The 27,563-nt window shown below is 53.0% G+C and overlaps 2 protein-coding genes across 3 annotated transcripts; one reads left to right on the top strand and one right to left on the bottom strand.

The window, feature by feature from the left end:
• Positions 1-1,503: 1,503 nt before the first annotated feature.
• PRR15L (proline rich 15 like) lies at positions 1,504-6,650 on the bottom strand. Its single transcript, XM_060134405.1, has 2 exons — positions 6,537-6,650; positions 1,504-2,649 (listed from the first exon to the last, which is right to left on the bottom strand). Exon 2 carries the CDS (start codon positions 2,618-2,620, stop codon positions 2,318-2,320), a length of 303 nt encoding a protein of 100 aa, XP_059990388.1. The 5' UTR covers positions 2,621-2,649; positions 6,537-6,650; the 3' UTR covers positions 1,504-2,317.
• Positions 6,651-16,817: 10,167 nt separating this feature from the next.
• Positions 16,818-27,005, top strand: CDK5RAP3 (CDK5 regulatory subunit associated protein 3). Of its 2 annotated transcripts, XM_060132862.1 has the most exons (14): positions 16,818-16,929; positions 17,154-17,199; positions 19,574-19,705; positions 19,987-20,087; positions 20,443-20,491; positions 21,122-21,300; positions 21,554-21,690; positions 21,850-21,994; positions 22,373-22,483; positions 23,423-23,501; positions 24,073-24,161; positions 25,479-25,684; positions 26,407-26,578; positions 26,669-27,005. In XM_060132862.1, exons 1-14 carry the CDS (start codon positions 16,924-16,926, stop codon positions 26,732-26,734), a joined length of 1,518 nt encoding a protein of 505 aa, XP_059988845.1. In that variant the 5' UTR covers positions 16,818-16,923; the 3' UTR covers positions 26,735-27,005. The 2 variants fall into 2 exon arrangements, with proteins under 2 accessions (XP_059988845.1, XP_059988846.1); XM_060132863.1 differs by lacking the exons at positions 16,818-16,929; positions 17,154-17,199; positions 19,574-19,705; ... (1 more) ...; positions 20,443-20,491; positions 21,554-21,690 and having other exon boundaries at positions 21,155-21,300.
• The last annotated feature ends 558 nt before the right edge of the window (positions 27,006-27,563 follow it).

Genomic DNA, 27,563 nt, shown 5'->3' with positions numbered 1-27,563 from the left:
GCTGAAGTGGCAGGTCCCTACCGTCTGGGGTCACAGGGGACACTCACCTTTGAAGCTGGTTGACTTTCCCTCACTGGTTCCAGGGTCTGGGCAGCCCCATCGGATGGTGCTTGCCGTCCAGGATCCCGAGGCCCAGGCATAACCCCACCTCCCCTTCTGCAGAAGGTGACTGTGCTCCTTTCCTTGTTCTGAGCCTCAGTTTCCCTTCCCTAAGCAGATAAAAATCAAGTGTGGAAGGGGCTGTGTGGTGCAGCAGTCATGTGCACAGCTCTGGCCTCCGTCCCAGCTCGGCCACTGCAAGCCCTGACCTAGGGCTAGTGACTTGACCTCTCTAAGCCTCAGCAAATGCACCTGGAAAAGTGGAAAACAGCGATACTGATAGCACCTGTGCTGAGTTAAAGGAGGACCCTTGTGGAGGACTTGTCACAGCGCCTAGCCTGTCAGAAGCCCTCTGTGAGTGTCAGCTGCTAACCCTAGGCAGAGCTGCAGCCCTGGGAAAGTCAGCTCCTCCATGGGAGGCCTTATGGGCTGAGTGATTGATGGGACCCTAGAAAGTTCCATGTGGTGGGGAGGGATACGGGAAGAGGCTTTGGGGAAGGCAGCACACCTGAGCCCGCCTTCCCTCCCTCTGGCCCCTGGTCTCCCACACTCATCCTCAGAGTTCCCTGTGGCCTGGGTGAGGCCACCTAACAAAGGCACCCTTGTACAGGTCTGTTTGTTTTGGTAAATTTCCTGAGTACCTCCCTGGGGTGGCCCAGTAGCCTGCGAGGAGCTGACCTGGAAGCCACAGAATCACATTGTTTAGTTGTCACCTTGGTCTCTCTCTGTTCCCACCATGAGCTCCAAAGGTTTGGCCAATTTTTTCCAGTTCTCAGCTCCTGGGTCTGGACCTAACAGCATAGGGAGTAAGCTCTCTCCTTGTCCTTAAACGGTAGCTGTGGGCTATAGTGGAGTTCCTTCATAAAGGAAGGGGAAGGAAACCGATATTCACTGGGCACCTACTATAGGACTACTTACGGGCCACTTAATACTGACCACCCCCTGTGAAATAGGTATTATTACAGCCCCTTTTACAGAAGAGGAAACAGGCTCAGAGGAGGTGTTTTTTGTTATTGTTGCTGTTGCTGCTTTTTTCTTCTCTTTAATGTTCCCCCACATCACACAGCTACTAAGGGGGGAACCAGAATTTGCATCTGGATCCCAAACCAAACCACTGAGATTTGGGGATTGGTCACCAAAGGTCTACTCCATTCTCTTGGAGCCCCTGACAGCCTCTCTTGCTGAGGTGTAACTAGCGCCCTCCTTTACTCTCTTCATCTCCAGATGCTAAAGATGGCTTGGTGGTGAAGTTAGTGACCCAGGTGCTACATTTTTACACCTGGGGACCCTTCCTGGTGCTTGAGAGGAATAGTTCGAACACAAAGTAAAAAAGAGTAAAGGCATGAAAAACAGCATCTCAGTAAATGCAAGACAAGAGCATAAACAGGTTCTCTGCTTCTGCAGCATTGTTTATTACAAAGAGAGAAACCTACGAGGATTTTTTTAAACAAAATGCAAGGCTGCAGGACTCACCTCTGAGGCTGATCCATCTTAAATACTAGTAGGGTGAGGAGGGCTCCTGTCAGAGCCTCCCACCCCCTTTCTGAGTTTGGACCCGCGGGGCAGTGTAGCTTTCCTTTGAGGGTATGTGCAGGAACCCGTGGGGTCCCTAATCTGGCCTTCTGCAGCACCCCCTAGGGAGTGCCAGGGTTGCCCTCCCCCTGCACCTGGGGGCAGAGTTCCAGGAAGTTTCCCACCTGAGTTAGGAGGTGAGCTCAAGTTCAGCATCTCCGCCTCAGCTCCAGGAAGCCACCCCGCATCACGTGGCTTCTGGAAAATGCACTCTCAGAATCGATCCAGAGAATAATCACAGGTAGAGAAAATAGAGGGAGCAGCAATTCAAACTCACCCTTGACCCTGTGTCCCAGGAGGGGGTGAGGTCTGTCCAGCTCCCTGTTCCATTCCTTCCACGCCCACCTCCCTTCTGGTGCTTCCACCTCTTCGAGGAGGGCTGTCCTTCCTGAGTGGGACTTTTCATCCTTGAACTGGAGTGCCTTTGTGTGTGGTGGGGGAGGGCGGGAGGACCTGGGATCTCTCAGGCCTTCCAGAAAGCTGGAGCACATAAATACAAACCTAAAACCAGACGTTTTCCTGCCAGCAGGCATCGACTGCCGCCGAGGCTTCAGCTGTGGCCAAAGAGGCCAGCGTGGCGAGCTCCCGTCTCAGATCCGGCTGATGGCAGGGAGTGGGGAGGTGCTAGCGTCCTCCTTGGCCCCCTTCACTGTCCTTTGCCCTCCCTGTCATCAAAGAGGTTGGGGTTCTCTGCCAGCGTGGCTCGGACCTTTTTCTTCTCCTTGAAGCGGCCCGAATTGGAGACTTTGACGTGCTTGCCCTTCGTGTTCTTGTCCACAATCTTCTCCAGGCGGGTGTTAAAGTTGCTGTTGGGGCCCCCGCCGTCAGGCCTTGGGGGCTCTGCGCCGCCCTCAGTTTGGGTGTAGGTGTCAGGGATCTCATACAGCACCTTGGGAGTGGATTTCTTTTTCCGGAGGAAAGTCAGCTTCCACCAACCAACTTCGGTCATGGTGCTCTCACACCCGAGGGTGGGCCTTTCTGCAGGAGCAGGGGATGTAGAGAAAGGGGTCAGTGGGGAGAAGGGGCGGGGGCCCCTTTCTAGTCTCCCAAATGTGGGCTATTTTCATAGCCTGGGCTTGAAAGAATTGAAGCCTGGGGCCAAATGAACCCAGGATTCAGGTAGGTGATGCAATACTTTTGGGGTATATCAGGAGAGAGAGGGGTCTGGGGAAGGGGTGGCCAAGAAGACATCCATGGGGAAGCCATCTGAGCCAGGCGGAGGGGACAATGGGACAACCAAACACCACTGCCAGGCAGCTTTGACACTCCAGGCCCCTTGGGGCTGCAGGAAGGGGAAGAGCTCGCCCCGGTCACACAGCAACCAGGCCTTTGCCTCCTTCCCATGCTGTTCCTGCTGTACCTCCAGGCCCTGCTGCCAGGAGTGGACAGATGGTCCGCTGGTATCAGACGGACAGAAACACCCTGTTCATTTTACTTGGAATTCATTACAAAATTAAATAGGATTTGTGACGGTCAGAGTAATTTGGACTTCCCAGTGGTCCCCACCACGACTAAATGAGCAGCCGGGGTTTTTCTAAGGGCGAGAAATGTCAGGCTGGGAGCCGGAAGTCCCGAGGACTGTTCCAGCCTCGTGACCTCTGGCAAGTTACTTCTCTGGACCTCGGTGTCCTCACCCATCCCTTTCAGCCCTAACATTTAGCTCTAACGTTAATTCCTGCCCAGGAGGTAGACATGCTTTGCAAAGTATTCAATAACATTTATGCTAATGTGATAATTATTGAGGGGTGGGTCCCCTTCCCCATATGGCTTCCACAAGGACAGGGGTTTGAAGGGGACCTGAACATTTGGAAGGAAGTTTGGTGTGGCCAAGAGGTACATGTGGGATCTGGTTATCACAGGCTGGACCCTCCATAAGGATACCCCACAAGAGGTGGGGCAAGGGGGCTGAAATCCAGGCTTCACCCCTGTCGTGACACAGATGTGGCCTAGCCTTTTACTAATTTCCACAAAGTTGCCGCCTGAGCTAGTCGAAGTTCTGGCAGATGAAGTTGCCTGGACACCACAAGAAGAAGAGAGCGTAGACTGGAGGAATTAAGATCAATGAAAAAGCACGCAGAGCAATGAGAAATGGAGACATCTCTGGGCCCGGAGGGATTGGTGGTCTGGTTCTCAGGACTCCGTGGCATGGCTGTGAAAGTCCTGAGGAGGAGGGTGCGATAGCCACAGTACACAGTACAGAAAGCTAGATGGTCAGCCGGCCTAAGCCCAGGCAAACGTGTCACCTCCTTTTAAAAACTGATGGTCTTGGGAATTGCCTGGCGGTCCAGTGGTTAGGACTCCACCGTTTCACTGCCGAGGGCCCGAGGGCCTGGGTTCAGCCCCTGGTGGGGAACTAAGATCCCGCAAGCTGTGCGGCGTGGCCAAAAAACCCAAAAAACAAACAAACAAAAAACCCCTGATGGTCTTAACTACATTTACATTTTCTAAAAAGACCAGAAAGAAATATGACAAATGATTAATATTGGTTTTCTTTATGTAGAAGGAATAGGGGATGTTTTCTCCTCTCCATTTATTTATTTATTTGTTTTTATTTATTTTATTTATTTATTTTTAGCCGTACACAGGCCTCTCACTATTGTGGCCTCTCCTGTTGCAGAGCACAGGCTCCGGATGCGCAGGCTCTGCGGCATGTGGGATCTTCCCGGACCAGGGCACGAACCCGTGTCCCCTGCATCGGCAGGCAGACTCTCAACCACTGCGCCACCAGGGAAGCCCTCCTCTCCATTTTTTGATTCCCAGATTTTCCATAATGAGTCTGGATTTCTTTTAGAGGGGGAGCATATCAAATTCAGAAAAAATGAAAGCGGGATACTGACCTAGGCTTGGAATGAATTGAGTGCCTGCCTCCATGGCCCTCTTGTTGCAGTCATCCCCTGGCCCTCCGTATACCCATCCCCTTGCCCAAAGCAGATACCCAGTGGATTGCTTCCCACCTCTCTGTGCACTTTGCCAGCTCTGTCCCTCGAGTTGAGCTCAAGTAGCAAGAGAATCCCAGGGAGATCTAGTGCAGCTCCCACTTAGAAAGTGAAGGAGGGGGCTTCCCTGGTGGCGCAGTGGTTGAGAGTCCGCCTGCCGATGCAGGGGACGCGGGTTCGTGCCCCGGTCCGGGAGGATCCCACGTGCCGCGGAGCGGCTGGGCCCGTGAGCCATGGCCGCTGAGCCTGCGCGTCCGGAGCCTGTGCTCCGCAACGGGAGAGGCCACAGCAGTGAGAGGCCCGCGTACCGCAAAAAAAAAAAAAAGAAAGAAAGTGAAGGAGGGGTGAGTAGTCAGATAAATACCTTCAGGGCACCCTGGAGAGGTGAGCGCACCAAGGGGATAGCCTGAGAGCTTTGCTTTGGCAGTCTGCCCCCTGGGCTGGGCACAGCCTTGCGCAGAACCCGGTGTGCCAGATGGGTTTCTGGAAGGAGCTGTGGGGAGGGCTGGGAAGGAGGAGCAGGGCGCGCGCTTGGCCTGCGGGTGCCCCAGTCACCACCCGGTCCGGGGCAAAGTCCACAGCCCCACCACCTCCCACTGCCAAGGAACGTGGGGAGTGGAGGATCCAGCTCCTGAACCGACAGTAACCACCAAACTGTGTCAGAAAACCACAGAGAGAGGTCGGAATAGCCCTCGGACCCTGCGCTGGAGCCTCTACCACGGCGCCCTTGTCTCCTGGCCTTGGAGAACTCTGGTCTCTCCAAGGTGCTTTTCGCCATGCCTTGCTATCCCTCCTGTCCAGGAGGACATGCGCGCACCAGTAAGCAGGTGTTTGGCCCCCTAGGCAAGCCTGACCTATGGAAATCTGAACTTGCGGAACAGATAAATTAGTGGACTATTCTTTGTTTCACAAGATAACCTGGCTATAAGATTCTTTTACATAGTGAGCTACCCCAAAGTAGTGTAAAATCTGATTTGCTTTAGAAAAAAAAAAAGTGACACGATAGCCAAACTTCCCAGGTATCCAAAGTTGCAAAGAGCCAGATGCCTACAGCCACAGGTCCATGCCTAGTCACAGGAGGCTAGGGAGGCCTGGGGGAAGGGAAGGTACTTGGGATTTTGAACAGACTCGGCGTTTGGTGACACGTCTGCTTGTGCAGGACCCTGAGCAGGCCGCGCTGAGGGCAGGGCCCTTGCCCCGGGGCCTTGCCGTCCATGGGATGATGGAAATCAGCCCTGAAGATGTAAGCTACACCTCTGCTGTTTGCACAGCTTGGGAACCCACAAAGGGCCTCACGGGACAGCCTGCCCCCACCCCCGCCTATGGTGGTCAGCACCCTGGCATGCATGTAGGCACCCCAGGACAGCCCCCACCATGCCAGCTGGGTTCTGTGAGCTCTCCTAAGGGCCTTGCCCAGACTGGGCTAGGCTCCTTCTGAGCTGGGACAAGTTAACCATTGACAGGGGTGGAGGTGGAAGGGTGGAGGGGGATTGAGGGAGCAAGTCAGCGTCCATGTTGCAAGACAGAACTCAGAACCCCCATCCCCCATCTCTCTGCAGGGCCCCTGTGGTATTTCTTCACTCTGCATGAGACTGGGGTACCCTGGATAGGACAGGGAGATGTTCCTACTGGCCAGCCAGAAACATCCTCCAGGCTGGGGGGTAGGAGGTGGTAGGCTCCAGCTCACAAGAGTTAACAGAGCCCCGCTCTGGAGTTAAACTTTCCCAGAAGGAGCTCTGTTGGAGGCCTGGATTTACTCCAAGAAGCCAGTGGGATGAGTGGAGTTCTGCCTGCCCACCTAGTGAGAGATGGGAGACTGCGTGCCTGGTTCCCCCTCCCAGCTGGGCCTGTCAGCTGTGGAGGCAGAACTGGGTCCCCTGACAGAGGTCTGTGCCTTGGTTTCCCCTCCTGCCCACCCTCTGCCTGTACCTGTGATCCCGATCGCTCCGGGCTGAAGGCGAGAGCTTCCCTAGAGAAGGAGCTGAGTGGAGGAGCTGCCCCGAGGGAGGCTGAGGGAGGTAGGGGTGCCTCCGGGGTGCCACGCCAGGCAAGGCTCAGGCCAGGAGAGCTGAGTAGGAGCAGCTGTGCGGCAGGTGAGACAGAAACAGGTGCAGGAGCGGGTACCTGCTCAGCGGCGCTGCAGCTCCAGGAGTCAAGGTGAACCTGAAACCCAGCCCTTCCCGGCTGAGTAAACAGAAGCAGAGGCTGGCTTGCCTGATGAATATTCATCACCCCAGAAATCCAACCCCAGCACCCCCCGCACCCACCCAGAAGCCAGGGTCCTCCAGGGACCGCCCAGCCAGGAGGAGGCAATCCTGAGAGAAGTCTGAGGTGGGGAGAACACGGGAGCCTCTCTCCTCAGTTTCCCCACTCTCAGGTGCCTGGTGGCAACCCCCAACCATAACCAAGGTCACCCCCACCCATTTCATGCCCCAAAGAGACCAGACCCTTCCCCGGAATGAACTGCCGCCTGGACGTTGCCCCGGGCACAGTCGGGGAAGGGTTAAGGGCCGCTGCTCCCATTGGCTGGGAGGGACGGGGTGCACCCAGCTCCTTTGAACTCCGGAGTCGAAACCAGTCCCTGGTTAAACTGGTTGGCAGACCGGTTCCCAGGCTCTCCTCCCAGGCTGTCCGCTCCTACCCCAAGCCTCAGGCGGGTGCTGGGTGGGGGGCTGTGGCTGCCTCCTGACCTGAAGGGCCTTCCTCAAGATCTCCCTGGAGGTGGGGTTGAGCGTCACCAGCCCCTCCTTAGGCCAGGTTCACCACAGCCTCAAGCATCCTCATCCCCTGCTCCCTCGCTTAGAAGTAGGCTTCAAAGACCTTGAAATCCTACCTTCCTCCATGCACCGTGTCCCGTTCCAGGCTCAGAGCGAGGCACTGGGTAGAGAAAAGGCATACGATTCCCCCTATCCCTGGCTCTCCCTCCAAGTTACATTCTAAATTCTAATTAACCAACTCTCAAACCTGCCCTACCATCTCCAACCCTGCATCTACTTGGTTCAGCTTCTCATGGCCTCTTGAGTACGTGTTTGCCTCCATCCTAAATATCCCCTTGTGCCCCTAGGCCTCAGGCGGACAGTCCTTCAAAGGCTCCCCACGGCCCATAGTGGAACAGACTTGGCCTGGCCCTCCTAGGAAGGGGCCTCTGCAGCCTCCTCTCCCAACGCTCCCTGAATGTGCACATGAGGTCTTTCTCTGCCTACCTTCCTGGGTGCAGAAGCTGCCTAACAGGACGAGATTAGGAATGGCCTCTCCACACCCTGAGTAAACCAAGACAAACTCCTATCCATCCCTCAAGGCCTAAATTAATTATTATGCCCCCTGCTCCACCAGGAATTTTCTTGTTCCTACAGGGCTTACTCACATGCTTCTATTTAACATGCTATATACCATGATTGATTAAATATGTATACACACACATATATAGTATTACTTTTTAATTTATTTATTCATTTGTTTATTTTGGGCTGCTTTGGGTCTTCGTTGCTGCTTATGGACTTTTACTAGTCAGGGCGAGCTGGGGCTAGTCTTCGTTGAGGTGCACGGACCCCTCATTGCGGTGGCTTCTCTTGCTGTGGAGCACAGGCTCTAGGTGCGCAGGCTTCAGTAGTTGCAGCACGCAGGCTCAGTAGTTGTGGTTCACGGGTTCTAGAGTGCAGGCTCCGTAGTTGTGGCACACGGGCTGAGTTGCTCCGCGGCACGTGGGATCTTCCCGGACCAGGGCTCAATCCCGTGTCCCCTGCATTGGCAGGTGGATTCTTAACCACTGCACCACCAGGGAAGTCCACATGTATAGTATTGTAATGATCTAGTCATGTATTTGCCTCCCTTATAGAATGTTAGCTCTTGGAGCCCAGAGTTATCTATCACTGATACTGACCTGATATATAGCAGGTACTTAATGCAAACTTTGAAATACAAATAAGAGGGACTTCCCTCGTGGCACAGTGGTTAAGAATCTGCCTGCCAAAAAAAAAAGAATCCGCCTGCCAATGCAGGGGACACCGGTTTGATCCCTGGTCTGGGAAGATCCCACATGCTGCAGAGCAAATAAGCCCGTGCGCCACAACTACCGAGCCTGCACGCCACAACTACTGAAGCCTGCGCGCCTAGAGCCCACGTTCCACAACAAGAGAAGCCACCGCAATGAGAAGCCCGTGGACCGCAACAAAGAGTAGCCCCTTTCGCCGCAACTAGAAAAAGCCCGCGCGCAGCAATGAAAACCCAATGCAGACAAAAATAAATTAATTAATTACTTAATTAAAAAAAATACAAATGAGATACAGAAGTATTGTCTTTAAGAAATTCTTAGTGTAACCACTTGCCTTTGTCCTACTCTCCCTGGGGCAGGTAAATGTGAAAGAAAACACATTTATTTCACTTCTTGTGGTTTCAGCTACACCAGGCTTGCTGATACATACGTTATCAATTCCCCTGGGGTCTATGTGAATTGAGGATGTTACTTTGTAAGGTTCTCCTGCCTCTCATGAGGGGTACACACAGTTGTCCCAAGAAGGTTTCTAGATCTGTCACTTTCTCTGAAAGCCCAGTCTATTTGAGAGTGGATGTCCAGTCCAGAAGACACCAGAAGAGGCTAAAAACTTAACTCAGGTGTTGGGAAGATACTGGAAGGATGATGGGATGACACTATCCTGGAGGACTGTAACCAAGGGCCAGGACAGCATTTCCATCTGTAGGAGGAGGGGCTTGTGCTGGAAGCACTCCCTGCCCCCACTCCAAAATTCAGGGCTTTCTGATGTGTGGGACCCAGGAGGGCAGAATTCCGTTCTCTCAGCTCCAGTCTGGAGGATGCGCCCTGGTGGGTGGGATTCAGTGGATACCCACGTAGCCTGCCCTTCGAAGAATGCCAGCAGGACCAGGTGCAGGGGTAGAGGCCCGCCCCAGCTCCCCTTCCTGGGAGGGACCAGCCTGGGAAGTCAGGCCCAACCCCTGACCTTTGGTAGGTTTGTTTCTGGGAGGAGCAGGGTTGGGAGAGGAGTTTGAGATAAAGCTATAAACTATGAATATCCCTTAAACAGATCACCCCCACAAGACTGCTTTATTGCTTTCTAGAATTTTCCACCTTTTAATGCACCTTCCTAAAACTAGGTTCAAGTATGATATTCCAAATACAAACATGCAATGCGCACTTTTTCAGAAATGTGTCCTTGTTGAGTAAAGCAAGTAAAATACACCTAAGGGAGCCTCAAGGACCTTGGTGCCTGTTGGGACATGCAGCCACCAGGCCCCACTGGATTATAGATCTCTAATCTGGCCCAACAGATCATTCTTCTCTTATTGACCTCTGCCCAGGGAGTAGATATAGGCTCCAGGGAGAAGAGAGGGGCTACCATTCTCCTCAGCACTCCCCCTCCTCTGGAAGGCCAGAAGATGGGAGATCCTGGGGGGGCGGGGGTTGGGTAGCTTGGCTGAGGGGATAAGTGGGGCCAGGCCAAAGACTGGCCTCTGGAAGCTACACCAGGCGCAGCTGGGAGGTGGGCAGGGGCAGGTCTGAGGTGGATGTCGATGTTGCCATTGGAGGGGCTGCCGTTGCTCCCCTTCAGGGACACCTCAGTGGGGACTGGGAATACGAACAGCCAGTGTCCCAGGGACTGCCCCAAATGCTCTACGTGTGAGAACTCGGGATCCTCACTGCCACCCCAAGGTAGAGCCTCTGAGTGGGTTCACCAACTCGCATACCCACCAGCAATTTTCCCATTACTCTTTGTTGGTTCCCTGCGGCTAATGTAACAAAGTACCACAAACTTGATGGATTTAAACAACAGAAATGTATTCTCTCACCAGTTCTGGAGGTCAGAATTCCAAAATCAGCTTCACTGGCCAAGACCAAGATGTTCCTCCTCCCGTTTCTGGTGGCGGTAGGCATTCCTTGGCTTGTGGCCGCATCATTCCCGTCGCTTCCTCCATCCTCACATCACCTTCTCCTCTTCCATGTGTCCAATCTCTCTCTGCCTCTCTTTTTTTTTTTTTTTTGCGGTACGCGGGCCCCTCACTGCTGTGGCCTCTCCCGCTGCGGAGCACAGGCTCCAGACGTGCAGGCTCAGCGGCCATGGCTCACGGGCCTAGCCGCTCTGCAGCATGTGGGATCTTCCCGGACCGGGGCTTGAACCCGTGTCCCCTGCATCGGCAGGCGGACTCTCAACCACTGTGCCACCAGGGAAGCCCTCTCTGCCTCTCTTTTACAAGAACACTTGGGAGAATATTTAGGGTCCACCCAGATAATCCAGGATGATCCTTACTTAATCACATCCGCAAAGACTCTTTTTCCAAATAAAGTCATATTCACAGGTTCCAGGGGTTTGATGTGGGCATCTTGCGGGTCGGCGGGGAGCATTTGTTGGCCTGCCTCACTCTTCATTTTGACCACCTCTGTATTGTCAGACTGTGGTAGACAGTGAATGTGCCAACCAGACTCCCCCCACCCCATGAGGAAGGACTTGCTGCCTTCCTTGGCGGTTGGCCTCCAGCTGTCAGCTCTTTCAGGGCCTGCTGCAGCTGCAGAGAGCACCTCTCCCAAGAGCCTGCCCTTCTGGGGCAGCCTGCATCTGGGGATATAAGGACCAGCCATTTCAGCCCCATGAAGGGCACTCGGACGGGCAATAGTCACTCCAGAGCTCTCCACCAAATTGACTGAAGCTTTGTCAGGCCAGCATTACAGTTGGACTTCTTCCACTGCTCAATCCTACTTCTGTCTCGTTCCTCTCACAGGGAGTGATCCCTAGTAAGCATCTTGCCCCCCAAACTTCACCTACTTCTGGAGAACACAAACTGGGTCACAGACGTTATAATATTTGCCAGTATGATGGAAGTGAAGTAGCAATTTTTGTGTCTTATATATTTTCATTTCCCTAGTGCACTGGATTGAATAGTGTCCCCCAAACTCATGTCCACCTAGAACCCCAGAGTGTGACCTTATTTGGAAATAGGGTCTTTTGTTTTTTGGTTTTTTTTTTGCGGTACGCGGGCCTCTCACTGCTGTGGCCTCTCCCGCTGCGGAGCACAGGCTCCGGACGCGCAGGCTCAGTGGCCATGGCTCATGGGCCTAGTCGCTCCATGGCATGTGGGATCTTCCCAGACCGGGGCACGAACCCGTGTCCCCTGCATCGGCAGGCGGACTCTCAACCACTGCACCACCAGGGAAGCCCTGGAAATAGGGTCTTTGCAGACGCAATTAGTTAAGCTGAGGACAAACTAGATTAGGGCGGGCCTTAAACCCAAGGACTAGTGTCCTTACAGGAGGAGAGTGACAGAAACACGCAGGGAGAATGCCATGTGACGACAGAAGCAGAGATTGAAGGGATGCAGCTGCAGGTCAAGGAACAGCAAGGGTTGTCTGCAACCACCGGAAGCTGGGTGAGAGGCCAGAACAGACTGTCCCTCAGAGACTTTGGAAGGAATCAACCTTGCTGACACCTTGATAGCAGACTTCCGGCTTCCAGAACTGTGAGAGAATACATTTCTGTTATTTTAAAGCACCTAGGTAGTGGTAATTTGTTACAGCAGCCCTAGCTAACTATACACCTAGTTACTAGTAAGATTGAGCAGCTTTTCATACATGTATTGGTCATTTGGGTATCCTGTTCTCTGAAAGCAACCTTTCTCAACATAGAAAAGCTTCTCCACTTCCCCATATGATTGTTGTCCTTCTAGCATGCACTAAAATAATACAACTGCATTTATGGATTCCTGGACTCTTTGCACAATTCTATAGCTTTCCAGGGATCTGCTGCCTATCGGTTGGGAACCCTGATCTACAGGATTAAATTTCAACCCTTTGTCATGGACCTGAGTATTCTTCATGCTCTCACCTAGCCAATCTCTTCAACCTAATTTCTCTCTCCATAAACATCCCATGTTCCCACAATAAAGTTCTGGAAGAGTCATGCTCTCTCTTACCTATGTGCTTTACCCATGTTATTTACTCCTCCTTCCTAGAATGATGCCCATCACTTATACACCTCTCCTCTGTCCTCTCCCTTCTACCACAGTTCATTCCCATCCTACCAGACTCAGCGCAAGTGTTATTTCTCCCAGGAGCCTGCTCTGATAGTTTTCCATCCCCATCCCATGCCTTTACCCCCCAATTGAGTTGGATACTCCCCCTTTCTGTTCCCTTAGCACTCTGAGCATTCCTCTTATTTTGTTTGTATGGATTTTTTAAGCTCTTACTATATATGAACACAGGGCTAGGCTCTGGGTGTGCTGTCACAGGATTTAGAATGTGGTGGGCCCCTCACACATCATACCATCACTTTCTTTGAGGGCTGGGACAATGTCTTCATGTTAAGGTCCCCAGCACCTTGGCAAACAGTGCTTGACAAATAGAGGGTAACTAACACTGAACTGCATGGGAAAGGAGGCTGACAGATGAGTGGTTTGTCAGTGGACTTGGTTTTCCTTCCCTTGGAAGAGCAGATTCCCTCTACCTGCCATGATGGGGATGAGGAAATAATGAAATGCAGTGGCATCCTTAGAAGATGACACCTTGGACCCAATTCATGAAGCCACCTAGTGAGTTGTTTCCCCCCGGACGACTAACAAAGGTGAAGGGATGGGGAGGGCACAGTGGCCAGGGTTTATCGGGCAATTATTGGCCCCGACCCAGCTGACTGGGCCCTCATAGGCCTTCTGGCCTGTGTTAACTCGTGAAGCCAACCAGCCCTGACATCTTCACCTCAAATTCCTCCCTCTAACTCCAAATGACTCCAAGTCCTGAGCTGTAGGGGGGAAGTGATGAATAGAGCTGGGGAATGCACAGCCCACCCCCCAGGCCAAGTGACCATGGTCCCCACTCATCACTAAAGACCTTCCGGCACCAGCGGCACCTTCTCTCATTCCTTCCTTCACAGGCATCCATCAAGCACCTGACACTCAACATGGGGTGTCATGCCAGGTGCTAGGGTTACAGAGACGAACAGGCCTGTACTCCCTGCCCACACGAGGCTCACTGACTAGTTGCGGAGACAGACTGAAAAAACCAACCCCGAGAGATTACACTGTAAGCAGCAAGAGGCCCAGCTGAGGAGGCTGGGTTTCCAGAGCTTTCAGCCCAGCAGGCAGATACACCACACACACGCATGCGCACACACACACAGCACAGTCAGTGTGGCTGTGAGCAAACACACATAAGACATGGACCACAAAGTCATAAACCTATGGTAGATAAATGTCTGAATGTCAAGGGTAAGCCCTCCTTTTATGGATATGACAGGAACATAAGTAATGGGCCTTCTTGCCCGGAATGGGGCGTGGTAAGAAAGAACTCTGGGAAAGTGCAGGGACTGCCAGGGTGAGGGTGCTAAGTGTCTGACACAACAACAGGGGAGAAAGTGGGAATCAGGCCAAAGAAGAGGGAGGAAGAGGCCTGCGCCTGTGGAGGCCGAGCTGTGGTGCTTGAATGGAGCAGGCAGGGCTGCCGGAGAAGCCACATCCCACAGAGAACAAGAATGAGGGCTGGGGAGGCAGACAGGCCTGGGTTTGGATCCCAGCCTCACCAGCTCCAGCTCTATGATCTTGGACAAGTTACTTAATTCCCTAAGCTTTGGCTCCCTTGCCTTTAAAATCTGCCTAATAACAGTACCCACATTATAAGGTTTGTTTGGAAGGATCAAATCAGATAAGGTTTGTAAAACATTTAGATCTACACCGGCACAGGGCACAGCCACAGGCCTGCTCTAATCCTTCCTCACCTTCCTATGTGCTGCCCCTCCCCCACCTGCTAGATCAGCAGAGAATTGAGAGATTCACAGCCAGAAGCCTTTCACAGCCTCTCCCTGCCACTTTCCAGATGATGGGAGTCCTGAAGACCTCGATGCCCTGGATGCCAGACCACTTGTGTGCTTATCTGCCCATCGGCCCTGAGGTTCTCTATGGCCTCAGGAAAGGACAGACTGTGCAGATACTGTGCAAAATCCACACTCCTACGCTCTCTGGGGCCACCACCCTGAGGCCAGGAGCCAGGCAGAGCTGTTCTCAAACATCCTTCTGTTCCACATGAGCCACCCGGGGTGCTGCGGGGGTGGGGGGAGGTGAAGTGCTGGTGGTCTCTGCCTCCACCAACCCACCAGCGCTGGGCCTTCTAGACTCCTCCTGTCCTGCCCTGCCTGTTGGTTCAAGGAGGAGAGATGCACCTTGAGGGTAGGGCAGGGCCATGCTTCTTGGGATGTCCCAGGGAGCCAGGAACACAGAGTTGGAGCCCAGTAAGTGTTTGTTTAATCATGGAGGAGCCCCGGCAATTCCTATAGCCTGAGTCAGGACTCTAAGATGGGAGCCAAATTCCCACGAGAGAGCCCTGAAGAGGCCCTTAGTTCTGCCCTATGAACCATTTTTACGGAAGTCTTTCAACCCATTCTATAAAAATAATGATTAATGTTTTATACACACATACACCCACACAGTTTGCAAATAATGAGAAAAATCTATGAAAGCATGTTGTAAGCTATAAAGAGTTACGTACATTAGTATGCTTATTTGTTTAGGCTTGTAAATAGAAATACTCTGAGGTGGTCAGGATAGGTGTTATCTCCATGTTGAGGAAACCATGGCTGGCAGAGAGCTTATGGAAATGGTCCAAGATCTCACTGGGCAGGAATCTAGGCCTTCTCACTGCCCTATCACATCACACAGTTCAATAAAAAATTTACTAAGCCCCAAGTGATGAGACGGGGCAGAGTGGTGGGGGGAGTGGGGGGGTCATTTAGAAAGACCCAGGCAGAGCCCCCTTGAGGAGCTAACAACCTGGAAGGGGAGGGATGCAAAGTGGCACACCCAGCCCTGTGAGATCCCCAGCCCCGCCTCTCTCCTCTCTCCTCACGCTCCCCACTTCTTGCCCAATCTCATGCCCTCCCTCAGCTTCAGCCACCACCTGGACCACAGATCAGTCAGCCTACGGCTCTCCAAAGCTGCGTCCCCAGTCCCCTGAACTCCAGAGCTACAGACCCAAGTGCCTCCTGCATACTTGCCACCTGGGGGTCTCCCAGGGCCACCAACCCCACAAATTCAAAGCTGATATGCCCTCCTCCTCAACCCCGGCTCAGCATCCTGCAACCCTGTCTTAGGTGGAGGCACTCGCATCCAACCACCTAGGTGTCATCCTGCTGTCCCCAAACCACACAGCCAATCGATTGCCAAGTCCTGTCCATTTTCCTCCAAAACATCTCGGAAATCCAGTCCTTCTCTTCCTCCTCATGCCTCAGTCCCAGGTCAGGCTCTAACTCCTGCATGATAACCTCCTGACAGTCTTATCTCCCATGAATCCATCTTCTTTGCAGTCAATCTGTACAGGTCCCTCCCTGTCTCAAGGCTCAAACCCTTAAAACCCTCCAATGGTTCCCCTCTCTCTGCAGGCGTGAAGTCCAAGTTCCTTCGTGAGATGATATGATACAATACTACCTTCCGCCTCTACAGTCTCTTGTGCCTCAAACCTTTCACGGCACAGAGGCTGGCCTGCCTGCAGGCCTGGCTTCATGCGTGTGAGACCTCTGCAGTTCATATTTTTTAACAAGGGCATTTTAATTTTGCACAGGACCCCACCAATTATTTTGCTAGTCCTACCTGCCGGTTTTTCCCTGCACCCCCTTGCGGTTTGTGGCCTGCAAAACTTTGTACAGTCTCCTCCACCCAGAACACCCGTCCCACATCACCTCTTTCTGCCGCCCTTCTTTTAACACTCAGTTTAGGTGTTATCTTTGGGACGCCTCCCTTGACCCTCCTCCCTCCCGATCCCTGCCCTAATCACACAACACATAGCAGGTGTTCAACACTTGCCTATTACATACTGAGAAGGCAATGTGTGGCAAGTGCCACAAGAGACCAAACTACGATCGATCGATCGACGGTAAAGCAAGGCAAGGAGAGAGAAGGCATTTCTAACGACCTCCAGGTTCCTCAGGGGGGCGCTAGGACCTTGTCCGCAGACGCGTTAATCCTTGAGCAGAGGGCTCTACTCCTGCCTGGCCGGAAGCGGCCGGGATCGGCTCTTGGGCGTCGCCTGTCGCAATCGCGTCGCCACTGCAGCCCTTTCCGGGAGCCCCCGCCCCTCCGCGGCCGTGAGCCCGCCTCACGCCTCCCATTGGCTGTCTCCTCTTCTCCCGCCCTTCCCGGGCTCAGCCACTCGGAGCCCCGGGGTGGGTGGGGCTTGAAGCCCGGGTGGAGCGCGCGCCCCGATTGGCTCTGAGGAAGGCGGTGACGTGGCCGGAGGAGACCTAAACTGAGGCTCAGCCAGCCACACCACCACTGGATTAGTGGTAGGCGGGGCGGGCCCGGGTCGGCGGCCGGAAGCGGAAGTGGTGGAAAGATGCAGGTGGGGGAACAGTAGCTGGGGAGGTGGGGGGCTGGGTTGGGACCCCTGAACTGAGTTCAGCCCGCCCGTCCCTGACCTGCTTCCCGGGCTACCTCCGGGGCGCGGCCCTCCCCGGCCCGTCGTGCTGGCCCCGCAGGGTGGCGGTTGGGTCGGTGAAATGAGCGCGCGAGTGGCTTGTGCGCTCCCGGGACTCACGCCCCCTTCCCCGCCGTGTTTCCCGCCAGGACCATCAGCACGTGCCCATCGACATCCAGACCAGCAAACTGCTCGGTAGGAGGGGGCACCCCCGCTCAGCCAGCTGTCAGGGGGAGGCCTGGCCCCTTTGCCCCCTGTCACCAACAGCTGGAGCCCCGACATCCCAAGGCCCCTGTTGAGGCGTTGACCACTCGCCCTGTTCTATGCCCCCATCTGTGGCCGGATTGCCCCGCTAAGAGGAGCGGGAAGGAAACAGACATAGAGTCTGTACTTGACCTGTGTTTTCTACTTTAACATTTATAACATGTGTTGTCAATCATATCTTTCAGGCACAGAGAGGGTGAGGTGAGGTCTTACCTTAAAGATGGTCAGCTACTGAATGGCAGATCTGAAGTTAGAACCTAAGTCTGTCAGGTTCCAGTATCTATGCTTTTTTGTATATGCCGGAAAACCCCCTTTTTAAAAAAAAAAAAAAAGGTTCCCTCTCCCCTTGATTTTAGGAGGAAGAGGAACATAGATCCAGTTGGAAAGAAAAACCTTTTAGTGGCCAGGTCATCTCCCTGCCATCTGTATCTGATCTATATACCTCCTTCCCAGTTCAGAGCCAGGGAAGGACCTCTTCATTCTGACCCCTCCAGGGCCACGCACAGCTCCTGGGTTTGTTTTCTTTATATATAAATATATATATATATATATATATGTATTTGTTTATTTTTGGCTGCGTTGGGTCTTCGTTGCTGCGCGTGGGCTTTCTCTAGTTGCGGCCAGTGGGGGCCACTCGTTAATGGTGCACAGGCTTCTCATTGCGGTGGCTTCTCTTGTTGCGGAGCACGGGCTCTAGGCGCGCGGGCTTCAGTAGTTGTGGCACGTGGGCTCAGTAGTTATGACTCGCGGGCCCTAGAGTGCAGGCTCAATAGTTGTGGCGCACGGGCTTAGTTGCTCCGCGGCATGTGGGATCTTCCCGGACCAGGGCTTGAACCCGTGTCCCCTGCATTGGCAGGCGGATTCTTAACCACTGCGCCACCAGGGAAGCCCTGGATTAATTGTTTTGATGCTGGTTTGTCATTAAGATGACATCTGTTTGCCTCATCCCTTTGCTTCTACTTCTGTGACATCTACAGACTTTTTCTTTCTGAAGATTTTAGAGGAATACAGTGGAGGGAATATAACTGATAACTAGTGTGGGCCCTCAGTATTTGACCAGCTGGCAGATTTATTAACAAGGGCAAGGTGGCCACTTAGTGGAGCTTCTTTAGTTTTGTTGCAGATTTGTCCCAGCTCTTCAGCACACGTAAACTCTTTTTTTGTTGTTGTTTTTTCGGTACGTGGGCCTCTCACTGTTGTGGCCTCTCCCGTTGCGGAGCACAGGCTCCGGACGCACAGGCCCAGTGGCCATGGCTCACGGGCCTAGCTGCTCCGCGGCATGTGGTATCTTCCCGGACCGGGGCACGAACCCGTGTCCCCTGCATCGGCAGGCGGACTCTCAACCACTGTACCACCAGGGAAGCCCAGCACACGTACACTCGATGTCATGAAAAGGACCAATAAAACAACAGCCATTTATTGAGGGTTTATTCTATACAAGGTGCTGTTTTATGTGCCTGACATTATGAAAATGAAGATCACTACAATTCATTGAGCCCTTGCCATGTGTCAGACACAGCACTCAGTGTTTTACCTTCATTCCCCCTTGTACTCAGTATCTTTATCATCCCCATTTTACATGTAGGGAAACTGAGGCACAGAGAGTTTGAGAGACTTGCCCAAGAAAGTTAGTAATTAGAAGCCAGGACCATCTGACCACAAAGTCTAGCTCTTAGCTCTCTCCTACTGAGGAAATGTACATGGCTCTTATCCACCTATACCCTCTACTAAAAACACAGATCTGGGCCTAGAATCCAGGAGGTCAGTCACACGGGTATTCATGTGTGCAGGATGGTACTTCACTGGTAAGAAGAGACCAGTGTTATCTAGTCCTTAGGGCGCTGTAGGTAGTAGGGGCTTTGCAGTTATTCATTCATCTGGTATTTGGCATAACCATCTTGTATTTTCCATTGTCATGGTTAATCCCAGCCCTGAGGAAGTGGAAGTTGAATAGCGTCTGCTGTCAGTAAGAAAGATATAGTTATCCGTGGAAGCAAGAATATCATGGAGAATATGGTACATATTGGCACTTTGATGTCAGGACCAATTTAAAGTTTTACTTTATCCCTGTGTTGAGGCAATTGCTCTATAAAAGTCACACTGTGGATGAAGTCAGGTTGCCAGAGTCTGTTTAGCCCCAAGCATCCCTTCGGGCCTGTCTTCATTCCCATCTTCCCGTGACCCCCACACCTTAACCAATATGAATACAACTTTTAGCCAATGCCTTAGCATATTTTACTTGAATCAGTGATGGAATTTTGGCCATGGGAATGGAAATGCTGTGATTTGGGTGCTTCTCCTGTAGACTGGCTGGTGGACAGAAGGCACTGCAACCTGAAATGGCAGAGTCTGGTGTTGACCATCCGAGAGAAGATCAATGCCGCCATCCAGGACATGCCAGAGAGCCAAGAGATCGCCCAGCTGCTCTCTGGATCCTGTGAGTGCTTTGGGGCTACATTACTGGACCCCACCCCTTTCCTGGGGTGGTACATATCAGCTGAGCTGCTCCCTTTCCTTTAGCCATAGGGCTGACCCCTAAAGAAAGAGAGGTTTTTATTTGGGGTATAGATGCTTGTTTCGTTCAACACAAAATGATGAAGGGGAGAGCTATGCCTGCTAAAGTTACTAGCATATACGTGAGTCAGCCATGCGTAGTGGCCACAGTGGGTGGGGAAGACACTGTAATTCTCAAAGTCTTTGTTCTTTCTTGCTTTCCAGACATTCACTACTTCCACTGCCTAAGAATTGTGGAGCTTCTCAAAGGCACTGAAGCCTCCACAAAAAATATTTTTGGCCGGTATTCTTCACAGCGAATGAAGGCAAGTGTGGGCGACGGTGGTAACACGCAGCTGGAGACCTCCAGTCCAGGGGGTCAGAGCCTGTCTGGTCTCGCTGAGGATCCAGTGGAGACGCCTACATAGAATATCTCCTCCACTTTCTCTCCGTCCCCACAGTTTATGCCAAAAGTAGATCCTACCCCTGGCTTTACATTTGCTTTGGGGATCGCTTGTCGGCACCACACTCTTAAAATAAAGTGGGTGGTCCAGCCAGCATTATGGAGGAGGATGAGGAGATGCAGAGACTGGGAGAGCCTCCCCGGCTGGGGGACTGAGCTGGGATGCACTCAGCGGCTGCTGAGTGCTGTTCAGGCCCACTTCCTGTTTCTTTTCTTAGGATTGGCAGGAGATTGTAGCCCTATATGAGAAGGACAACACCTACCTAGGTAAGGTGGCCCAGCCCAGGAGTCCCAGTGTCCATGGGGAGGCCGACTCCCCAAGTTCTGAGACAGTGGGCTTCTAGGAGGCACAGTTCACGTGGGGGAAGAGGCTGGGGTGTAGATGTTTGTGAGGTGCGAAAATAAATTCCACGAAGCGTGTTGGGAGGAGGACGACCGCCAAGCAGGTGTGTGCAGGTCTTCACCAGTCACCTCCTGGTGACTGACTCGTCCACTGAGCACAAGAGGCACGGGTTGTCCTGGGAGCTGTATCAGGGGCCTGAGGGAGTAACTAAAGGGCTGACTGTAGTTCGGGTTGTGTTTTCTAATAGTATAAATAATTGTAATAGCTAATATTGACGGAACACCTACTAAATGCAAGGGATTGTACTTGTGTTTTATGTGGGTTCTCTCTCTTGATCTTCACGATAACTATTATTGCTCCTGTTTTATAGCTGAGGATTGGATTAGAGAGGTTAAATGACTGTCTTAGGTTCCACAGCCAGGAAGGGGAAGAGCTGGGAGTCCAACCCCGTGCTCTTCGCCACCCAACTGGGGTATGTTTGTGCGTGTCCTTGGGGCATGCCTGCCTTATGGTGTGCAGATCTGGGGTGAACTTCCTGGGCCCTTCTTTCTCAGTGGAACTCTCCAGCCTCCTGGTTCGGAACGTCACCTACGAGATCCCTTCCCTGAAGAAGCAGATCGCCAAGTGCCAGCAGCTGCAGCAAGAATACAGCCGCAAGGAGGAGGAGGGCCAGGCGGGGGCTGCCGAGATGCGGGAGCAGTTCTACCACTCGTGCAAGCAGTATGGCATCACGGTGAGCGGGCATCACGGTGAGCGGGCATCACGGTGAGCGGCGGGTTCTTGCCGTGGCAGGAGGATGGACACCTGGGGCCTCTGTCTTCCTGGGCCCAACGCCTTTGCTTCTGGGAAGGGCTTCCCTCTCAGCCTGGTTGGGCCCTTCTCAGGCCATTTTCTTGCCTATCTCTAATGTTCAGGCGTATTCTTTAATCTGTTGTACTCTGCTTCCCACCACTTCTGTCTGAGCCCACCTCGTGGATCCTCTCTAGGGGGACAACGTCCAAAGAGAACTGCTGGCCCTGGTGAAGGACCTGCCGAGTCAGTTGGCTGAGATTGGGGCGGCGGCCCAGTCCCTGGGGGAAGCCATCGACCTGTACCAGGCCTGTGTGGGGTTTGTGTGTGAAAGGTACTGAGGGCCTGTTTCTCCCCAGCGGGGGGACAGTTTAGCTACTTCCCCAGCTATGCTCTCTCCACTTGTATTTTCCCCACATGATATTTGAGAGTCGGGGCCCATGCTGGCCACATGAGTGGGCAGCAGGAGGGTCAGCTGCCTGCTCCGTTGCAGCCCCACAGAGCAGGTGCTGCCAATGCTACGGTTTGTGCAGACGCGGGGGAACTCCACGGTGTATGAGTGGAGGACGGGCACGGAGCCCTCGGTGGTGGAGCGGCCGCACCTCGAGGAGCCCCCTGAGCAGGTGGAAGAAGACGCGGTAAGACAGGCCTAGTAAGAGCCGCTTCCTCCCCTCATACGCCATCCACACCCCACTTGAGTTCAGAGTCCAGAGGGAAGAAAGGGGTAATTCCTGTGAGAGAGACTAGGTGGAAGGGCCCGGAAGGGCCTACCCCTTTATTTTTCTGGCTTTCTTGAGGCCAGAGAACAGATGAGCTCGGAAGAGGCCCAGCAAGCTGGTCGACTTTGAACTGGGACCCCTTCCCCTGAGCTCTCTGAAGATGGGCTCTCCTTTGGGAACTTGGAGGCCATTATGCTTAAACAGTGCACTCCCTACTGAAGCAGCTGAGGCCTAGGGGAAGGCAGGCCCCTTTATTCACCCATCTTCTGCGAGCTAACACTTTTTTCCCCCTTCCAGATTGACTGGGGCGACTTTGGGGTGGAAGTGGCGTCTGAAGGAGCTGACTCTGGCATCTCTGCCCAGGCTGCTGGAATTGACTGGGGCATCTCCCTGGAATCGGACTCAAAGGTTAGGATGCCCTCTCGGTCCATCTCTCTGAGGACTTTCTGTGATTGCTGCTTTGGTGATAAGAAAAGTGTTGTCTCTGTCTTTAAAGACATCACATGAAGTTCATAGTTCTTGGACCAGGTGTAGTCCAGTGTGGGGCAGAGTTTCCAAAGTGACATATCAGAGTTTTGACCTCTTTCTTATGGTGTTCGGGGCAGGTGTGGGGATATAGGCAGGTGGTACCTACAGGCATGGGCCCATAGTACCATCTTTGCCACCTCCATCAGGGCTGCAATGTGCTGTCATTGAATTTTTTTTTTTTTAGAGGAATTTTTTTTTTTAATTTATTTACTTTTGGCTGTGTTGGGTCTTTGTTGCTGCACGTGGGCTTTCTCTAGTTGGCGGTGAGCGGGGGCTACTCTTCGTTGCGATGCGTGGGCGTCTCATTGTGGTGGCTTCTCTTGTTGCAGAGCACGGGCTCTAGGCGTGTGGGCTTCAGTAGTTGTGGCACACGGGCTCAGTAGTTGTGGCGCATGGCCTTAGTTCCTCCGCAACACGTGGGATCTTCCCGGACCAGGGCTCAAACCCGTGTCCCCTGCGTTGGCAGGTGGATTCTTAACCACTGTGCCACCAGGGAAGCCCCATCATTGAACTTTTTTTTTTTTTTTTGCGGTACGTGGGCCTCGCACTGTTGTGGCCTCTCCCATTGCGGAGCACAGGCTCCAGACACACAGGCTCAGCGGCCATGGCTCACGGGCCCAGCTGCTCCGCGGCATGTGGGATCTTCCTGGACCGGGGCACGAACCCGCGTCCCCTGCATCGGCAGGCGTACTCCCAACCACTGCGCCACCAGGGAAGCCCCCATCATTAAACTTTTGAGGGCTTTGGTTTATTCCGGCTCCCTCCCTTTGCTGGGGAAAGTTCTCCCAACACTGCTGGGGTTCTTTACTCTCCACCCAGGAAGCTGGGGGTGGTGAGATAGACTGGGGAGACGATGCTGCTGCTCTGCAGATCACCGTGCTGGAAGCCGGAACCCAGGGTGAGTGCACCCCTCCCTGCAGCCCTGGCAGAGCCTGCCCCCGTGTCTCTAGGAGCAAAGAAAAAGTACACTACCATGATTGGGCTTCTCAGACGTTTACCTGTTTTTTCAAAATCATGATGATGTGAGTTCAGGCGGATGGAGAGAAGTTCTTAAAATTAAATCTAGAAACTCTCAACTTTCTGGATACTGAATGTGGGTCAGCTGTTCTCTGGGGAGGTTCCGAGAGGGCTGATAGGCTCTGAGGCCTGACCTGGTCCCCGCTCCCCACAAGCTGAGAGTAGGGATCTGAGCCACTAGAGGGCAGTGCAGGATGAGACTTCACGTCCACTAGCGCGAAGGAACTTTCCATTCTTTGGAACTCAGCTCTGTGGTCCTCCTGACAGACTTGAGTTGGCATTAGTGCCTGATTAGGGCTGAGACAAATGGGAAAGGGTAACCCTTCCCACTTGGGTTGGAACAGGAAGTGGCCTTAGTGCAGTGTCTGTGTCCATATTAACCCACCAGGACTTCTCAAACTGAGAGTCTTCTCCAGTCCTCAGCAACTTTATCACTTCTCTCTTCCTGGCAGCTCCCAAAGGTGTTGCTAGGGGCCCAGATGCTCTGACACTTCTTGAATACCCTGAGACCCGGAATCAGTTCATCGATGAGCTCATGGAGGTACCTTTGTCCTCTGGGTGATGCGGGGGGAGGCCTGGCACCAGCATAGGCGGCATCGCTCCAGATACCTTACCTGACCCTTCCTTTTTGTGTAAGGGTGCTGAGCACTTTCCTTGTTCTGGAGCAGGGACTCACGTATTAGGAGGCTCCCCCATTCATTCAGCTGTGTTTATCATGTACTTCCTAAGCCCCTGGCACTGTCTTGAGGTGCTGAGCAGCGAACAAATCAAAGTCTTTGACCTCATGGATCTTATATCCTAGTGGGGAAGGCAGACAAGAAACAAGAAAAACAAGTAAAATATGTAGTATGTCAGGTGTTAACGTAAGTGCCATGGAGAAAGAGCTGGGGAGGGAGATGGGGTTACTGGGAAGGCCTGCAGTTTTATGTTGGTGGTCAGAGAAGGCCTTGTTGCCAAGGTGACCAGTAAGTCAAGACCTGCAGTGGGTGCTGAGAGAGCCATGCTGATATCTGGCAGAAGAGCTTTCCAGGCAGGGGGAGCAATGCAGAAGCTTTGAGATGGGAGGTGTCCTGCACGTGTGATGAACAAGGAGGCCACTGTGGCTGAGCAGGGGAGCTGGGGGAAGTAGAAGAGCCCAGAGAGCTGAAGGGAGTTGGAAATTTGCCTTTTACTCTGAGGGAACTGGGAAGCTGTTGGAGGTTTGGTGCGACATGTTCTCCTTTGTGTTTTAGTATCATCACTGTGGCTAAAGTATCCAGCAGCCTAGAGTAAGGAGCCAGTGTTCTTGGCTCTTCTTTCTGGGACTGGGAAGCAGGGGGCTTGTCTTTGTTAATCTCTGGGTCTGTCCACTTCTCGGTGGCCTGCTGGCTGGGGAGGGCCTCATGGAAGGCCTTGTCCTCACGAGTCTAGTTCAAGTTTCCATGGTCCAATAAAAGTGACAAGATATGCGGCTGGTTCTCAGATTCTTCCTAGCCTTTTCTTAATCCAGGGCTTCTCAAACATGGATTCCTATTCCCTGAATCTCATTCTTCCCATGGAGAGAAAATACCTTCACTGGGCAGAGAGAACCCTTTGAATCTCTGCATCGTAGTTATGTGCCGCATAGCCTGGGAGGAAGGAGAGGGGTCCAGGGCCAGGTAAGGCCTGAGACAGCAATGAGGGACTGAAGGGTGATGGTGGAGGCTGCCCCAAACTCCCAGGTTATAGTTGGTGAGTTTCTAGCAATAAAAATGTTCAGAGGAAATAACTGCTCCTCAACCAGCATCTAACCCTCACCTTATTCTTCATTTTGACCAGCCTGAGGGCCTAGTTTCTGAGTTCTTTTCTCGGTTTGAACCAAATCCTCTTCTGTCCTCAGCTTGAGATCTTCTTGTCCCAGAGAGCAGTGGAGATGAGTGAGGAGGCAGACATCCTGTCTGTGAGCCAGTTCCAGCTGGCTCCAGCCATCCTGCAGGGCCAGACCAAAGCAAAGATGGTCACCATGGTGTCGGCACTGCAGGATCTGATTGGCCAGCTCACCAGTCTTCGAATGCAGCACCTGTTTATGATCCTGGCCTCACCAAGGTCTGGCTTTCCCCCTGATGTTGGGCTGTTCAGGGCATGCTGCAGGGCCCTGCCATCTCGGGCAGCCCTGACTCCTTTTTTTTTTTTATAAATGTATTTTATTTATTTATTTATGTATGTATGTATGTATTTATCTATTTATGGCTGTGTTGGGTCTTCATTGCTGCGCATGGGCTTTCTCTAGTTGCGGCGAGCGGGGGCTTCTCATTGCAGTGGCTTCTCTTGTTCCAGAGCATGGGCTCTAGGCACGTGGGCTTCAGTAGTTGTGGCTCACGGGCTCTAGAGCGCAGGCTCAGTAGTTGTGGCTCACAGGCTTAGTTGCTCCACGGCATGTGGGATCTTCCCGGACCAGGGCTCGAACCCGTGTCTCCTGCATTGGCAGGTGGATTCTTAACCACTGTGCCACCAGGGAAGCCCCAGCCCTGACTCCTTGTTTCCTCGTTTCCATGACCCCTTAGACCTCATCCCTGCCTCCCATAACTGCACCATCCCAACTAGGGATGGTTCTCTTTGGGGCAAGATGGGGTGGTTTGAGGTATGTAGGCAGAATCTGCTTCCCCTGTAGGATGGGGAAGTGGGAGTGGTATTCCTTGCAAGAAAGGATTGAAGGATGTGGAGGCTGAGAGGTCAATTAGAGACTTGGTTTCCTGAGCCTCAGCAGTTGGATGGGGACACCCAGGTTGCCCAGTGACACCAAACACTTACCTGAGTGCCCGGCCCAGGTATGTGGACCGAGTGACTGAGCTCCTCCAGCAGAAGCTGAAGCAGTCCCAGCTGCTGGCTTTGAAGAAAGAGCTGATGCTGCAGAAGCAGCAGGAAGCCCTTCGGGAGCAGGCGGCTCTGGAGCCCAAGCTGGACCTGCTTCTGGAGAAGACCAAGGAGCTGCAGAAGCTGGTGAGACAGGGAAGGCAAGCCTGCCCAGTTGCTGCAGAATGAGGTCCCTTTGTCTCTGCTTCCTGCCCACTCCGTATCACTGTCTTTCAGATTGAAGCTGACATTTCCAAAAGGTACAATGGGCGCCCCGTGAACCTGATGGGAACCTGTCTGTGAGATGCTCCCTGTTCTTCCTGCCTGTCTTCTCAGCCTTCAGGATGGAGGAGGGACAGCCAGGGGCCCTTCCCAGCAAGAGACCAGGCTGACTGGAGGACGGAAAGCCCCAAGATGGAACCATCACCCAGATGGTTACCTTGGCACTCACTGTACTCTCTGCAAGAAGCTGTCTTAATTGGTCCTGTGACCCATCAGCCTCAAACCATAGCTTCTGCTCTTCCTCATTATCTAGTTGGACTTAATAAAAGAGGAAGGGACTCTTGTTTCACTACTGATAGTGCCGTTTTCTGGGCCTGGGGTTGAGGCTGCATGGGGTTCTTGATCCTGTGGAGTGCCAGGTTGGGGACTTTTCCTCTTTGCTTCTGGTGATGGGGGTGAGCCCCGATTAATATCTACAAATGGTTCAGCAAGGGGCTCTGGGGTAGCTGAGTCAGCTGGGCCCCTTTCTCTCCATAGCCAGGCCCAGACTGCCCCACTCAGGCCCCACTCAGCAGTCAAGTGGCAGCCTTGTTGGAGCCAGCAAAGCTGTATTTTCCTTTTAATCACAGCTTACCTCTAGGCAGAGGGAAAATGCGGTTTGCGGAGGAAGGGTCTGATAAACAAGGTGGAGACAGGAGTTGTCACCTTCACAACCTGCCTGTCCACTTCCTACCCATAACTGGCTGCTCTGTGATTGGGTAGAGCCCACCCCAGGCTAGCACCCTTCTCCCCGGCCACCTACCCATCCCCATTTCCCAGGAAGGGTAGGGGTTGGGGGTGGCCAGCAATTCGATTTTAATTTCATAGCAGAGCAGTTGATTCATGGCTCTTTGTCGCTGGCGTTGACTCC

The sequence above is a fragment of the Lagenorhynchus albirostris genome, chromosome 20 (assembly GCF_949774975.1).
Source record: "Lagenorhynchus albirostris chromosome 20, mLagAlb1.1, whole genome shotgun sequence".
Taxonomy (NCBI): Eukaryota; Metazoa; Chordata; class Mammalia; order Artiodactyla; family Delphinidae; genus Lagenorhynchus; species Lagenorhynchus albirostris.
The sequence above is the reverse complement of the archived record's forward strand: the minus strand, read 5'-3'. Positions and strand labels throughout refer to the sequence as shown.